Raw genomic sequence first — 15,576 nt, 5'->3', positions numbered from 1 at the left:
AGAATTTGGGCGAAGTTCATACTAGAAATATTAAGTTCTGAGAAGATATTTTTTGTGCAGGTCCTGACTTTTAGAAGGAGTGGTTGTATAAATAATTTCAGTGCTGCAGGGGAAATGAGTAACCACGAGAAACCAGTCTGTGCAAGAGCTGGATTGGTGCACATGGGAAGCTTGTGCTGCAGTCAGGAGTCCTTCTCAGAAAGCCTCCCCTACAGGATCACTCCCTGCTGTGTCTCAGCTCCAGCAGCTCACAATGCAGGCAGAATTCTCTTTCTGAATCTACTTTTCCTGATAGCTGTTTCCAAAACTTCAGGCCTAGGCACAAATGAACTTTTAGAACTGATTTAATTTGCTGTTGCCACGATGAAATGCTCTTTCCAGAGAAATCCATATTTGTGCTTTATAACCTTTGAGGCCAAAACAAAATCTATTCAGGGCAAAGGTTATTTGTTTTCAGAGCTGAATACAATTGTCTGTGACTTCAGCAGCTGTGATTGCACCGAGTTAGGAGAAAAATCTTTACAACAGGAGAGGCAATATCCTCTGCTATGTAAAATGGAAATGCTTGCCAGACTTATGTTACATAGGATAAGGACTTTTTGAAAGTGCATATAATTCTCATGTCATTTTTAGAAGCGTGTGAATTAATGAAAGTATCTTTTTTCCTACCAGTGAATATTGTGATATTACAATTGTACTAATAATCATAGCATTTTAATTAATGCAATTAATTTCGTATGCTGTTTAAGTGCTGATGTGATGTTTTTGCTCGTAATTTGTAGTCTAACTAATGAGCTGAGCTATGTATCCATGGTACATTAAGTGGCCCAAACTTGTTATTTTCGGGATATTAAAGTAGTAATATTGCATGTGAGAAGAATGGAATTCAAATGGCTAATGAACATGGATACTTCATATTCAGTTTCTACTGTGGTGTAAGAAACTCCCATAGCTTCCTGTTTAGAGGATGGATGAATTCTTAAAGCTAGAAACAGCATTTTTCCAATTAAGATACTTCTGATAATTGTAAATTAAATTACATTTTAAGAAAGTTAATTTAATTTCTTTTACAAACTACAACTAAGCATCAAGTAGCTATTTAAGATGCAGTGAAGAAAAAGTGGGCCATTTGTTTCCAAAGCAATTAATCTGGGGGATACAGTCACAAGATTGAAAAATCTGGCAGTCTTGTAGTAGTGAGGCTTGAGCAGTCTCAGTTTGACCTGTGTTGTAATACAGATTTAGAGATCCCAAAGTTAAAGTAGTTAGGATCAAGAGGCTAGTCTGTTTGGAAATCCATTTCACCCCTCTAAACCTTAAAAAGACATTATTAAGCCCTTCTGAACTAATTTTTTCAATATTTTAAAAAAATCTATGGCTTAAAATCTGAAATTTATTTTCAAAATCAATCTGAGAACTGATGGGGTACCATGTGGAAGTATAAGGGGAAAAGGAGAGAAGTGTTTTCTTGATGCTTTTTGGAGCTTCCTAGAAGATCTTAATTGTTCTCAAATGAGTGTTCTTGAAAAAGGAGTCTTGTAACTCCTGTGTTCTATTACCATTTACTGTGATGTCTGATTAGATTGCATCAAACATCAGTTTTCAAAAGTAGATGCTGGCTTTGAAAAGGAACTGCAGGGTCACAAGATGAATTTCTGACTCTGTGCCAGAGGTACCAGGGAATTGACTTAAACTGAAGGAACTGGTCAGAGAAATACATATTTATACCAGTGACCTTACTGGTGTGAAATGGAAGGATCTGGAGATCAAGTCTTCCTCTAATGATCTGGACTAACTAGTACTGAGTCTGAGTTTGGGCCTGCTTTCATTGTGCAGAATAATTTATCCTTGCTGTGTTGGATGCAGCTGAAAACTTTGTGCATTCTCAGCACTTGCAAGTGTGTGGAAGAAATGGCAGCTTCAGAATGGTTCTTTGGACTAAGTTTGCTCTTACCAAAAGGAAACTGAACACTTCCTTTTCATTAACTGCAAAACTTAGGAGTATCTCTTTCTCTGGCAGGAATCGACTTTAAAATCAGAACAATAGAATTAGATGGAAAGAAAATCAAGCTACAAATATGGTAAGTATTCCAAAGTAATTCAGGTTTTCAGTGAATTCACTTTGAGAAAGAATACTTAAAAGGTTTTGTGCTTCAACCAGAAGTTTCATACCTTTCTTTAATTGACTCTTTATAAGGTTTGTGCTTTCTCCTGGCTTGCCCTTGGAGTGGTTCTGCTTCAGTAGCCCTGGAAATAGCCTGCTCACATGCAAGCATTACAGCAATTTCCTACTTTATCAAAAACTGTCCTCTTAAATGTGCCTTTAGCTTTTCCCTGTGGAGGAGAAATATTAACTCAGTAGCTGTAAGCTAAAATATGCAAGCCAGTAAACTGTAATCTCCTCTGGTACTTTGGTACCTGGTTGTACTCACCAAGGCACAGGTGAGTGATAATTCCTTGCATGGTGGCTTAGTAGAAACTGGGCCTGAGCCAGACTCCTTGTGACTAAGAAGGTGCAGTGCCACAAGTGGCTGATAAAAATGTTCTGTCTGTAATACAGGTTTAAAAAGCTGGGTTTTGTCAGGCCTTTGGGGTTCAGCTCTCCTGAGGTGTGACTGGAATCACCAAATATATAATATATCCAAACACTTGGGTCTGCTGGGTCACTCACAGACAGGTGCTGCCCTCAGGTCACCCAGGACAGAAGACCAGCACGCTGGGCTGTAGTGGCTGGCCTTAGCAGCAAACTGGATGTGACAGTGCACTGTCCCAAAATACTTTATTGCTGTGTGTTTCAGCTTCTGTTTAAGGCAGGACTTAGATGCATCAGAGCTTTTTATTTTTAATTACTGGAGGGCAGGCTGTGTAGTGCTGAGTTTTATTGCTTGCATGAAAGCTGGAATGGTTTTGTGCCATGTTTCTGGTGCTGCTCTACCTGCTGATGTAAGGAGAATACCTTGGGAGTGAGGAAACTGCTGAGGGCTGAACAAACTTGTGCAAACAGCCAAAGGTGTGTTTTTCCTAATGAACAAATATCAATGCATTGTTACTCAAAAAGACATCTCATGAGTGTGAAACAAATCATTTTTCTCATTGACTTGTAGGGACACAGCGGGCCAGGAGAGATTCCGCACAATCACCACAGCTTACTACAGAGGAGCCATGGTGAGTGCTCACACTTCAAAAACCCTAAACACAACTAGTGGAACTGGTTTGCTGCTCCTAAGCTTCGGTCCTGTAAGTCTTCCACTGGAGGACTGGATGATTGTGGCTTGAGGTGTGGGGAATGAAGTTTGTGGTTTGGTTGGGGGTTTACTCTTTGTTTTCCTTTTTTTAATGTGCTGGTACTCAGTCTAGGCCTGTTTTTTGTGATGAAACTTCCAGCCCTATAGTATTTTTTAATATAATTTAAATTTCTGCAGATTTTAATAAAATAAGTTACCATGCTTTCATCAGAGAGGTTTGGGGTTTTTTTAAATGCAGTCAACCCCTTTAAACATTTGAAGTGTTTAAAAAATGGATAATGAATTATTTTAATATTAAAAGTGTATTTCACTTAATTGCCTTTTCTTCAGCCAGTAGAGAATGCAAAGTCTGGGCTAGAAATGCAGTCACCTGCAACACCTACTGTTATGTTTTTCTCCACTGAGAGTGACTTGAAGTCAAGTAATTTACTTAAAGCCTGCACCCTTGTGGTACAACTCTTGTATTAGTTCTTAATGCTATGATTTGAGCTATTTTATGTTGGGACACCTTTAATTTTGACTTGGTGGTTACTCCCTGTGCTGCTGTTTTAGGTTCTTTCTGCTTTGTATGAACAAATCTGTGGCATTCATGGGCTGTGGGTCCAAATAACTCCACTGTTACAGAGCACAGGGAGAAATAATAATGGTTGTGACACTGTATTAGAGCTCTGCAGTGCTTAAAAAGGCTTTGGCAGGGAGCTGGTCTTCTCCCCAGTCCATGGCCAAGGACTTCTGTTTGTACTGTGAGGAATGATTGGAAAGGCCCTAGGAAATGGAGGTGAACCCTGCAGCCTGTCCTTAGTGCAGTGGCTCTGTGGTTTCCCATGCTTTGCTGACTGTTGAGATCCCATGGCAGTGTATGTGCAGAGCTGCTGGAAGGAGCTAAAGCTCCTGGGAGAGAGAGCTCCTGGAGAGCCCCAGGGGTGAAAGTTTCTGCTGGCCCCAGCAGATTGGAGCTGACAGATTTGATATCCTGGATTGCTTGAAACTGCTGCATCTAAATGTGACTTTAACCAGAGAGTCTCTGGTGGCTGCTGTAGTAGAATTCCTGAACTTGCCCTGACTGTAGGCTAATAATTAAAAGCTTTGTATAGGTGGTGTGTTTGACCTCTAGCAGTGGCAAAAAAATGTTAAATAGCAATATTTTGGGTAAATTTCAAGCCACGGCATAATGCCTTGAGAAAAGACTTACCAATAATCCAGTGTTGAATTTGTTTGGAACTATAATTAAAACTACAGCATATATCAAAAGTCAGCCAATTGTACTAGCTCATCTAACTAGATTTTCCTAACTTTATTTAGGGAATTATGCTGGTGTATGACATCACAAATGAAAAGTCTTTTGACAACATAAAAAATTGGATAAGAAACATAGAAGAGGTAAGTGCTTTGTTCCATGTTATGATTTCCCTGGGACAAATAAAAATCAAGTAATTACTCGCTTCCATTGCAGTAGCCAGCATATATGGCCATGCACCACTTAGGAGTAAAGTGCCTACTGTTACATTTGGAGAACAGCCAAATGCCTGTGCATGTGTGCAACCTGCCACAGAGCTCATGGCACACATGCCATGGAGGTGTATTTATTCCAGCCTATTTTAATATTTTAATTGCTTGTTTCAAGAGTCAGCCTCTCTCAGTCGTGCCTTCACGTTAGATAATTTCTCTAAAATAAAATAGTCCGTTGTGGAGGAGTGAGACGCACAACTTTCTTTTCAACAATGATGCACTTTGTTCCTGAGAGATTACTTTTCCTTCTTCCAGCATGCCTCTTCAGATGTAGAAAGAATGATCCTGGGTAACAAATGTGATATGAATGAAAAAAGACAAGTCTCAAAAGAAAAAGGGGAGAAGGTAAGATTTGGTAATTCACCCTATTTAGAAGCCTACTCCTTGTAGGATTCTAGCTTCTGGGTGTTTGGTATATCTTAGGCATGTGAGAGAGAGTGGATCTCAAATCTCTTGTTTCAGAAACTTTTATATGTAAAGGATGCCAGGTTTGGGGTTTTTTGGTTTTAAATAGCACTTAACTGTCTTCAGGTTTGAATAAACTTAATGGTACTGTTTGTCTTGAGGGCAAGATCCTGTCAAGAATGTTCACCTTTGCTATAGCATGAAATATTCTAGATCTCAATATAAAGTTTTCTGTATATTTGACCATGTTGTACTCAGCTCATTCAAGCTGGTTACTTATCCTGGTTATAAGTGCTGTTACTAAAGCTTAAGTAATTAATTGGTTGTTCTACAGAGTAAACAAGGGAGGAAGAATGCTACAAACTCTCTCATGTACAGCTGAAGTAGTCTAGCTGTTGGTAACAGCTTATGGGATGATGGCATTGTAGTTTTCTGGTCCACAATCCATATCAGAATCAGTCTAGTTTAATGTTCTTTTAGAGCCTAAATAAGTATTTTGTTGAGAAATTAATGTCTTTTTTTTTTGTTTTGTTTTGACTTTATGTGAGGGTATGATGAGTTCTAATACTTTGTCTAATTGTCTTTAATGTTCTTGCAAGAGAAAATAGAAATGAAACTTGCTTGGTTTGGTTTTTATAGTTTGTTGTAGCATGCAGCATCTATTCTATTATGAACCTATTGTGAACCTGTGTCAAACATTACTTTTACAAAGGAACTTCAAAACCACTGAAAAACTTTAACCTCTCTTCCAGCTAGCAATTGATTATGGAATCAAATTTTTGGAGACAAGTGCAAAATCCAGCATAAATGTGGAAGAGGTAAGGGATGGGTGCTACACTTGGGTGTTTCCTGAATTAATTCTGTGGAGGTATGCTCCAGGGTCTGCTGGGCTTTCTCACCTGACCTGGGACCTGAAGTCCCCACTGTACTCCTGGGTCTACTACTATGATCCAGCTGCTTCTGGTTTTCTGGTAGTGTCTGGAAAAATGGGTGTTGTTTTAAAAATGGGTGTTAACAGTGTAGTCCACTATTACTGTAGCAAACAGTTGCCTTTGGTGTCTGTGCCTTGCTATTTAAAATTCAAGTCCTTTTGCACAAAGAATAGGTTTAATTTTAGAGCAGTGCCTTGTACAGGAAATGGGATTCTTTACTTTCAGGGTAACGTGCTACTGTGTCACAGAGGTTCCTACTAAGTACATGCTGTGCAGATGAGGCTGAAAATTTGTGTATTAACCTGAACACCAGGTCATAAGCTCATGTTAGAGGAGGAAGAAGACTCACAATGCTATTTATAGATTTATAATCAGTTTTCCTGCAAATAAATTTCGTGCTAAACCCACAAGATCTCTGTGAGAGCTTAAGGAAATGGAGTGGGAAGGAAGAGTGGCCCAAGTCCAGTTTATCTTGCTATAAATCACTGGTGTCGTCTCAGGGTGGGTGGGGGGGATCTGAGCTGTATAAGAAGTGTGGACAAAAAAAAGATCAGTCTATCAAAGGCCACTTAAATTAAGATTTATTCATCCAACAATATAGACTTGTGTTGTCCTTATACCTAATCATTTAAAAGTCTTTCTGTGGGATTTTTTTTCTATTAAAGTCCTGCAAACACCTACTTAATTCAGCTCGTGTATCTGACAAGTTAACTAGAAACTGAAGACATTGTTGCTTTAAAATAACAAGAGGGATGTTGTGCCAGCCAGGCATGGTTTTTTCCTGATTGTGGGGTGATTGTTTTACAGGATAGAGTTAGACTGGACTGATCTGCATCATGCTGCACCTGGACTAGCTTGACCTGATTTTCAGTGTCCTTGTGATTCTTAGAGCAGACACTGGAAGTGGGACCATGAGGAGTCAGTAGCAGAGGGGAGACCCGAGTTCCTCTGGAGGGATGACTTGGCTCTGTCATGACATGGCAGTTTCATTTTAACCCCTGCACGTCATGAAATGCCCAACAGTAGTTTGTGCTTTCTGCAAAATGTTTGACTATCTGAATATTTTTTTAAATTGTCACATGAATGGTGAAGAAAGCATTAAAAAATGCAGCTGGTGTAGGCATTTGGCAATCACTGATGATTTGGTTTACTTTTCACTAAATACTTTACTTGCAGGGAAATACACAATTGTGATGTTCTTGGGATCAGAAGTGCAGTAATTTATTTGTTGTGATTTATTTACATTAAATGAGTGCCTGTCTTTGGCTATATTCCAAACACAATGGGAGGGGAAGTGTTTATACTTCTTACATTCTGGAACTGTCCTTTGATTATTAGGGTCTCCAGACAACCTAAAGTCTTGCTTTTTCCTGCTCTTGGAGAATTGCAGAGCTTTCCTGCTACAGATGTTTCTTTGCTCTTTCATACATTGAAATCTGGGATGCTGAGATTTGCCAGAGTAATTATTCATGGGTCTTTGTCTTTAATTGAGATACAATTATATATAGATAGTCCAGAGTAAAGCTTTTGGAGGACAGAAAGCGAGCTAACCTTAATGTGAATTCCCAGGCTTGCCCCTCTCAAACCTCTCTGGGTTCCTAATTGTAATGCACAGTTCAGTTTGGGGGGCAAATAAAAACAGGATTAGTAAATGCAGCCTTGTCTTCAGCTGATTTTAATTTCTCCCCTCAGAGGTATGCAATGGGGAGGTCTGCTCATTTTCTTCAAAGATTGGCGAGATGGAGACTAAAAAGAAATATTTTTTGTTTCTAAAGCATGTTTACTGAAGTTTTAAATGTACAGATACTGTATGTAGAGTGTCTTGCAACTCAGAACTGCTTCTAGTGGCCTACAGAACACTGTACTGTTAATGTGTCTGGCTAGCCCAAGTTTATCATGTCCTTAATGTGTCTTGTGACTAACTCTTGTTTGTTTTTTCTTTATTTCCCCTCCTCACCAGGCGTTTTTCACACTTGCACGAGACATTATGACAAAGCTCAACAGAAAAATGGTTTGTATTTCCAATTAGCATACAAACTAGATACAGTGAGAGGACAGCTACCATAATACTGAGTAGTAGCCCTACCAAAATCTCCTGGGGATTACATTAGTTACTAGATAAAATTGGAGCCAACAGTGATTTATCACGCCTTATTACACATCAGTGCATAACTATTCATTATTTTGCATGAACATTAACACTGGGCAGCCTGAAACTGATGTGTTGTTCTAAAATGCAGTAGTGTGATCTGTGTTTTATTATGTAGTCCCTTTTCCAGCTAATTCTTGAGATCTGGATTGGATTGTTATATAAATGTTTATTTTATTTTACCACATGAATAATGAAGTCTGGATAACTGAGGAGCTGAAGTTGTATCAGATCTCTGCTCTGGTTATTACTTTGCAAGCAGAGGAAGTGGGAAGGGAGACTAGGAAAGCTAGAAATACTATTTTCTGCATTTTATAATGTTGACACTCTTTTCTCTTTCAGAATGACAACAGTTCATCGGGGGCAGGTGGGCCAGTAAAAATAACAGAAAATCGATCTAAGAAGAGCAGCTTCTTTCGATGCACGCTACTTTGATGAACTTCTAATGATAAGACTGCAGCACACTTAGAACCTTTTCTGCTTCTTTGAAAGCACAGGGTCACAAAGCCTCAGAAATAATACCACCAAGCTGCTGCTGAGAGCTCCATTGAACGTAGACTGCGATACACAAATACCAAGTGGATTTTGCTCACTAAGCCTATTGACCTGTCAGGCTCTTCTTTCTCAGATATGGAAGCTATGAAGTGGAGACACAAATGCAAGATTTAACTTGTTTTCCTTTTTTACTTTCTGTTTTATTGCCTGTTGCAAAAGCTGCTATGTTTCTTTTAACTTTGCACATCCATATTGGCCTCTTACTGCCTGTTACAGCACAATCTTACATTTGTATTTGCACAGTTTGACTTGTAAGTAAGATTCTTAACAGATTTGTGCGCAGTTCTATTTCTCTTTTTAAACAAATTTATTTTCAAGCAGAAGAGCCAGGGGAAAAATTAAGTCTCGTTTCCATTATTTTCTATGCTGTATACTCGTGGCCATGCAGTATGGATGTTGTTGCTCTAGTGATGAGAATTACTGTTAACAATTGGCATTTAACAAATTTGTACAGATTTTGTCTCTTAGATGCACAAATCTGTTTATGCAGAAGCTGTGGCTTCTATTCTGAATGTAGTATGCTTTTCTTTCTTTACCAGACTTAGCAAAGTTTTGTTCTGAATTGCCAGTCACTGTCTGATTCACAGATGCACCTTTCAGTTATTTGAATAAACACAGTGTCTTTCCTCACCTAACTTCCCTTTGTTAGCTCAGACTGTCTGCTCCTTTTTTTGTTTCTGATGAGGAAGCACACTCTGGATTTGAAATTGTCACCACAAATTGGCCTCATCACTATCACTTAAGTGGCTTGTGGAAGCTGAATGCATGAGTTTTGAGTAACCTCTTTGTGGATTCACTTGTTCAGAAATGACTGCTTCTAAAGGTGACTTCCATTTCTACTCTTAATTCTAAAGATAGTTTGTTAATGTCTGTAAGTATTGGCACTAAGGAAGCCTCACATTAGGGCTATAATGTACTCCTAGTTTGCAGTTGATGCTGAATGTGTGTCTTTGGTCTGCTCGAGCAGTTGTTTTTTCATCAAAAACTGGTACAGTGACCTAGACTGTTAGAAGCAGAGGTGAAACATAGTTGCCTTTTTTTACTCAACTGAGCATTGTAAAACCTAGTCTTTGTTCTACTACTTTTTTATTGTCTTCTGAAAAATTTCCTCAATGAGCAATTAAAACAGGTGCTTTAGTTCTGTTGGTGTGCCAAACGTGGACCATTGCAAGCTTTAACTCCAAGTTTGTGTCCAGCATGTTTGCTGTTAGGGGATGGGCGTGTTCTGTCATTGTCAAAGGAAATGTCTGACATGCTTTTGCTTCACTTCGTTGTCTGGAGTTGTAAACAGTGAGTTAGTTGTTACCACAGAGAACCATTTTGTTGTGTCAGGTACTGAATTTGTCATCTCTGGGGCTGTTTGAAATAGTTTGAAACAAACAGGCCAATAGCATTAGATGTAAAGCTTTTAATTTTAAAGGATTTATCCTTAGTAGCTGGTTCCATAAAGTTTTAGGTGGTTATCAGCCTGTCCCCACACATAGTTTAATAGAAGTAGTTCTTGTAATTAGATGGTGGATCTCATAAACTGCTGTTGCTGCACTAGAACAGAGAAACCTTCATGGCAACAAGGTTTAGTGAAAAAACAAAGCAACCCTAACTGCTCTGTTGTCTACCCTTGATGTTTTTCTTGGACAGGCTAAAGCAGTTATGTTTTCTGTATGGTTAAAAAAAGTGCTTCTATACAGAAAGTGTTGTGACACCAATTATGAATGTTGTTTATTTTCAGTAATTTACCTCTGACTTACTTGGTGTCGTAATACTTTGATTTTTATCTCAGGGGTTGTCTGCAAACCAAAACTGACATGTTCTGTGTTTGGCACTGTTTACAGAATGCTTTGTATTGTTTTTCCTGTCTTCACTGTGTGGTTAAATGTTCATTCAATATTAGTCTCCATGAACTTCCCTTTGAAAGAGCCTGTAAGTAGTAGAGTCTATGAAGTGCTTCTTGAAGCAGCAGCGAATTGGGGTATCTGCTCTGTATGGGGGAGGGTGGGAGGGAGAAAAGAACTTGCTATTTTCTTACATTTAGCTGTGCTAAACTGTACATAAATGTGAGGTAAGACCATAGGAAATTCACTTTATGCATGAGAAAGTACTGCAGTAAATATTTCCCTTTGCCTATTGTTCGTGTACAGTTCATCTTTTTCTATTTGTAGAAGAATTTAATGCAATTTTGTTGTCATCTGCTGAAACTGAAGAATTCTAATTTCATGTGATCTTATGGATAAGGTAAAATGCAGATTTCTTTCTTTATGTCTTTGCCCCCACCCCACTTCTCCAGCAGTATTAAATGGCTGAGTGGCTGCACTTTATCAGTGTGCTAACTTTTGGTCAGTAGAGACCTTTCTGTGTACAGTCTGCCCTGTCAGACGTGGGAAAATGTGCTGTATCTTAGCATGCAAATCAGCTGTATGTTTTATTGGGATTTTTAGCTCTGGTTTCCTCTAGCCAAGCGGGTGATGATAATGGTATGTTCTGCCTAGGCATCAGATGCTGGGTATTACAGGCTTTTCTAATATCACTATGATTGTTTTGTGCAGTCTCTGTTGTTTCTTTGCTCAAGACTATATAATCTTAAGTTTTGAAGGACTCTTAACTATACCTCAGTCAACTAGTTAATGCCCATTAGAATGAAAGTCATATACTTATTATTCACTTAGCAGCAAATATATTTCTGTTTTCTTCCAGAAATTGCCATTAACCTTTCAGGAAAGCAGACATTTTTTTATGGATTTCAATAAAACAAAAATGCTGCTTATGCTTTGGAATTTTAGGAGAACTTTCCCTCAGCCCCATGCCTGTGCACTATCTCTTGACCTATGCTTTTCTAAATGGTTTTTAAAAAAAAAGCCAAATGAAAAACAAACTGGTCTCAGTGCTTTGCAATTTTAGCTTTCAGTCTGCGCTCAGCAAAACATGCACAAGAATTTTTTGTTGAGTGTATATAGAATGTGTTATTGACTTATCTGGGAGTTCTAATATTGCTAAAGCTTAAACCACTCATGAAACTTAATGCAGCTCACTTTTCTCTTTGGGGTACACTCTCAAAAATGCTGATTGACTTTTCAGACCTGTAGCTCTTTTTACAGAAAAATATTTCCCATTGTGGCTTTCTCATACTAGTCTGCTGAAGTTAAGAGAATTACGTGGGTCATTTTCACAAGTGAATAAAGAAGTCTTGAATGTACATATCACATTAAAATATTGTGAAAGCATAATGATTTGAAAGTCCATCAATAATATGTAAAATGCATAAATGTGTTATTTGTGAAAATGCATCTGTTGTTGGGTTACCTGTTAATGTAACAGAATTTTTGCAATGTTAAACTTGCTAAGGATTGGTCTGTAGGTAATAATAGGTCTTTTTTCTCCTCTGTTCATTGAACTGCTTATACCATTCTCACTCTTATAAATAAAACTTGTATTTCTTTCTTCCAAAAAAGCAGGATATACATTGATTTTTCTTGTTTCTGGTGGATATAACTATTTCAGTGCATTCCTATGGCCTTACAAACATTTTTGCAAATAAAACTTCAATTACCATTATTTTAATGCTATATAGCTACTAAATTCAGAATAAAAAGTATAGTCCTTGAGAAAATGCTTAATTTTGAAATAGAAGTGTTCTGCTGTGTGTGTTTAAGCACATTTTACCTCTGGTATAAAGGTGTAATGTGAAAAGCTCCTGCAGATAAAAGTGAACTTGTCATGTGGTTAACTTGTAAACCTAATCATTAAATGTGTATTGATGTATATAGATAAAAAAACCAAACCCAGCTCCTAAGAAAACCTTCATAGTCCAATAGTTTTATTATTTCATGTGAACTTTTTTACAATGTGTGTCTCAAATAAAAGTTACGTAATGAAAAGCATTTTGGAGTATTTTGTATGAAATATTCCACGTAGTTTTTATACAGTTGGCATTTCCACTCTACTTTTGATACAGTTGTTGTGGAAAAGTGTCCTGCTGGGTTGTATCTGTAAAGCTTAGTTTAACTAGTGATGAGCCAAAAGGGTTTTTGCCTGTCTTTGCTTGTTCCTAAACTTCACTGTTTTTTAGAGTTGTCCATAAAAATCCTTTATTTCTGTAGTGATTGCTTAAATCTAAGTATATTAGTTTGATGACCTTCATTTTCCTAGGAAACCATTTTTCCAGACATTTATAACTTCTGAGCAATGCCTGTAAAGGTAACATGAGACACAATTTCCAATTTGATTAAGAATCATCTACTGACTTGAGCTGTTAACATTCTCTTTTTTGTTGTTATTGTTTTAAATCAGCATTATTTGAAAGGTATGACTCTGAAATAACCTGGAGCACAAATATTGCATCAATATAGCAAATATTGTTGGTCCAGTGTCCTTCAACTGAGGAACAAATCCCAAATTGAGGGATTTGGCAAATACTTGTTAGCTGTTAAATTTGCAATAGTTTCTGCCTTCCAAAGGATTGTAATTTGGCAGTAGCTTGCAAGTGGTACAAAAATTAGCAAACCTAAGGAAAGAAGGGTTTTATTTACCCAAGACAAAAGCAAGTTAATAGTTGAGACATCCTAAGAAATAAGTGGGAAACTCAGGGATGATAGATAGCTTCTAAAGTGTGTTTTCTGTGTGTTCAAGCGTTATCTTACATATCCCCTAGATCTGAATTGGGCTTAGATGCTCAGCAGTCCTGAAGTCCTCACAGTGGTTAGTGGCATTTTAAGTACATTTGCAATCTGCATTGTTAAAAGGAAATAGCAGACATACCTACACTACATAAAAATGGTGATTTATTACAGCTTCAGTCTGGATCTATTTTTGGTTGCAGATTAGCAATTATGATACAAATACTGCCCACTTGTAGATCAGAGGCAAGTTGTTGGTACACATGTAGAATGGATCCTCTTTTTATAATGTGGAAAATAATTCTTTTCATAAGTTATTATTTTTCCAACTTGGTTGACCAGCGTCTCTTAAGAAGTCTTGAACTATACCAAAGTCATCAATATAAAAAGATTTCTAAATAGTTTTTCTTTAGAAAGATTCTAATCTTCAAGAGATGAGATACATAAATGAAGCTTTTATCTCACCATCTGGAGATCTAAAGAAAGGGCATGGTATGGAATGCAAAACATACTGAAAGTTGTGCTCTTGTATGTGTTGTAGTTGCTTCAAAAATTTATTACTGTCTTCAGCAGAGCACATCAGCAAGAAGCTGCTGGTGTGAAGAAAAGCTGCACGAGTTCTGAACACATAGCTGGTACTTATTGTTAGTTCAATTTGGGAAATAAAGTTGTAAGTTATGAGCAGGGTGTGAGCATTTTCCCATCTGAGGAATTAACAGGTATAATGAATGATGGAACGTGTGTGTAACTTAAACTGCACTACTGAATACGCTGCACTGCCTCCAGAGTGACCAAGAACTCTGTGAATATCCACTAAGTCTTGAGGATTTCACCCTAGTTAACCTTAAATGCCTTCCTTGAGTAGGTGGCTGAGGTGCCTTACTGCACTCGGGACCTTTCCTGCCTCTGCCACCCGTCCAGAGGCATGGGTGACACACAGCTCTGTCCCAGGGCCTCCTGTTGGCACTGGGGGTTTCTCAGGGAAATGCTGCCATTGTGCCCAGTGACCTTTCTGCCGTGGTTTAACACCTCTGTAGAACAGCGTGAAGGATGATGCTCCTGAGACACTTCCTTTGGGACAGGAGCTGGCAGGGCCCAGGGCTGACGCCCTTCCCCGCTGCATCCTCTCTTTCAGTGCTGCCTCACCCGCAGGCTTGTTTCTGTATGCAGTGGAAAAGTGCAGACTCCACTTACCCAACTCACCACAAGTAAAGTGCAAATTATAGAACTTTTTTTTTAAAGAATAGGTGAATGTTTAATTTATTTTTATGCTGTTTGCAAATCTGTACTGCTACTTTTACTTACTTTTTTTCATTTTTCTTTTTTTTTTTTTTTTTTTCCTTTTTTTTTTTCTTTTTTTCCCCTCCAGGCAACATAGGAACTAACTAGCTCTGGTCTGTATTGTAGATGAAGGACAGAATTTCTTCAACAAGGCTGAACAACTTCCGTCCCTGTCTTAATGCTGCCGAATGCTTCTTCTGAGCTTCCTCACCCAAACTGCAATGACTTTGTAACCCTCACACTTGTGCTCTGAACCAATAAAACACAGGCAAAAGGCAACCACACCTGTCTTATGTACTGTTTATATGTCATTTTCCTGAATAGCACTGGTAGATGTACATGAAGTTAGGAAATGGCTGAGCAGCTCCTTGTGCCAGCTCTGAGGGGGGACCGGCCTTTAAAACCAGGTCTTGATTAATAAACTGAGTTGTGCTGTTTAGGCAGACAGGGCCGCCTTACCCGGCCTTCGTCTGCTTCAAGGGAGGGCAGGGACAAGCCCGGTGCTGCCCGAGGCAGGGCCGGAGCCCTTCCCCTTCCTTGTCTCCCGCGTAGGAGCGGCGAGACCCCGGCCCGCCTCGCTGAGGGGACCGGCGGCGAGACCTCGCTGCCTGTCCCGGTGAGGGGACCGGTGGGGAGACCGCCCTGCCCGTCCCGTGAGGGGACTGGCGGTGAGACCGCCCTGCCTATCCCGTGAGGGGACCGGCGGTGAGATCCCCGTGTCCATCCGTGAGGGGACCGGCGGTGAGGCCATCGTGTCCATCCCGTGAGGGGACCGGCCGTGAGGCCGCCCTGCCCATCCCGTGAAGGGACCGGCGGTGAGACCCCCGTCTCCATCCGTGAGGGGACCGACGGTGAGACCCCCGTGCCCATCCCGTGAGGGGACCGACGGT

General features: G+C 39.2%; 1 protein-coding gene across 6 annotated transcripts in view; it reads left to right on the top strand.

Annotated features, from left to right (window-relative positions):
• The window catches only part of RAB8B (RAB8B, member RAS oncogene family), a 29,113-nt gene extending 14,163 nt beyond the window's left edge, over nucleotides 1-14,950 (top strand). Inside the window, exons 2-10 of one of the 6 annotated variants that reach the window (XM_084214015.1) lie at nucleotides 2,021-2,081; nucleotides 3,105-3,165; nucleotides 4,548-4,625; nucleotides 5,010-5,099; nucleotides 5,912-5,977; nucleotides 8,052-8,102; nucleotides 8,583-8,607; nucleotides 10,955-11,027; nucleotides 14,813-14,950. In XM_084214015.1, the coding sequence (XP_084070141.1) occupies nucleotides 2,021-2,081; nucleotides 3,105-3,165; nucleotides 4,548-4,625; nucleotides 5,010-5,099; nucleotides 5,912-5,977; nucleotides 8,052-8,102; nucleotides 8,583-8,607; nucleotides 10,955-11,004 (482 nt within the window). In that variant the 3' untranslated portion in view covers nucleotides 11,005-11,027; nucleotides 14,813-14,950. Of the gene's footprint in view, nucleotides 1-2,020; nucleotides 2,082-3,104; nucleotides 3,166-4,547; nucleotides 4,626-5,009; nucleotides 5,100-5,911; nucleotides 5,978-8,051; nucleotides 8,103-8,582; nucleotides 8,608-8,732; nucleotides 10,768-10,954; nucleotides 13,025-14,774 lie in introns of those variants that run through there. The other 5 variants (XM_084214016.1, XM_084214014.1, XM_084214013.1 and 2 more) reach the window with 5 other exon arrangements.
• Nucleotides 14,951-15,576: the final 626 nt, after the last annotated feature.

Source organism: Fringilla coelebs, assembly GCF_963513975.1.
Source record: "Fringilla coelebs genome assembly, chromosome: 12".
Taxonomy (NCBI): Eukaryota; Metazoa; Chordata; class Aves; order Passeriformes; family Fringillidae; genus Fringilla; species Fringilla coelebs.
The sequence above is the reverse complement of the archived record's forward strand: the minus strand, read 5'-3'. Positions and strand labels throughout refer to the sequence as shown.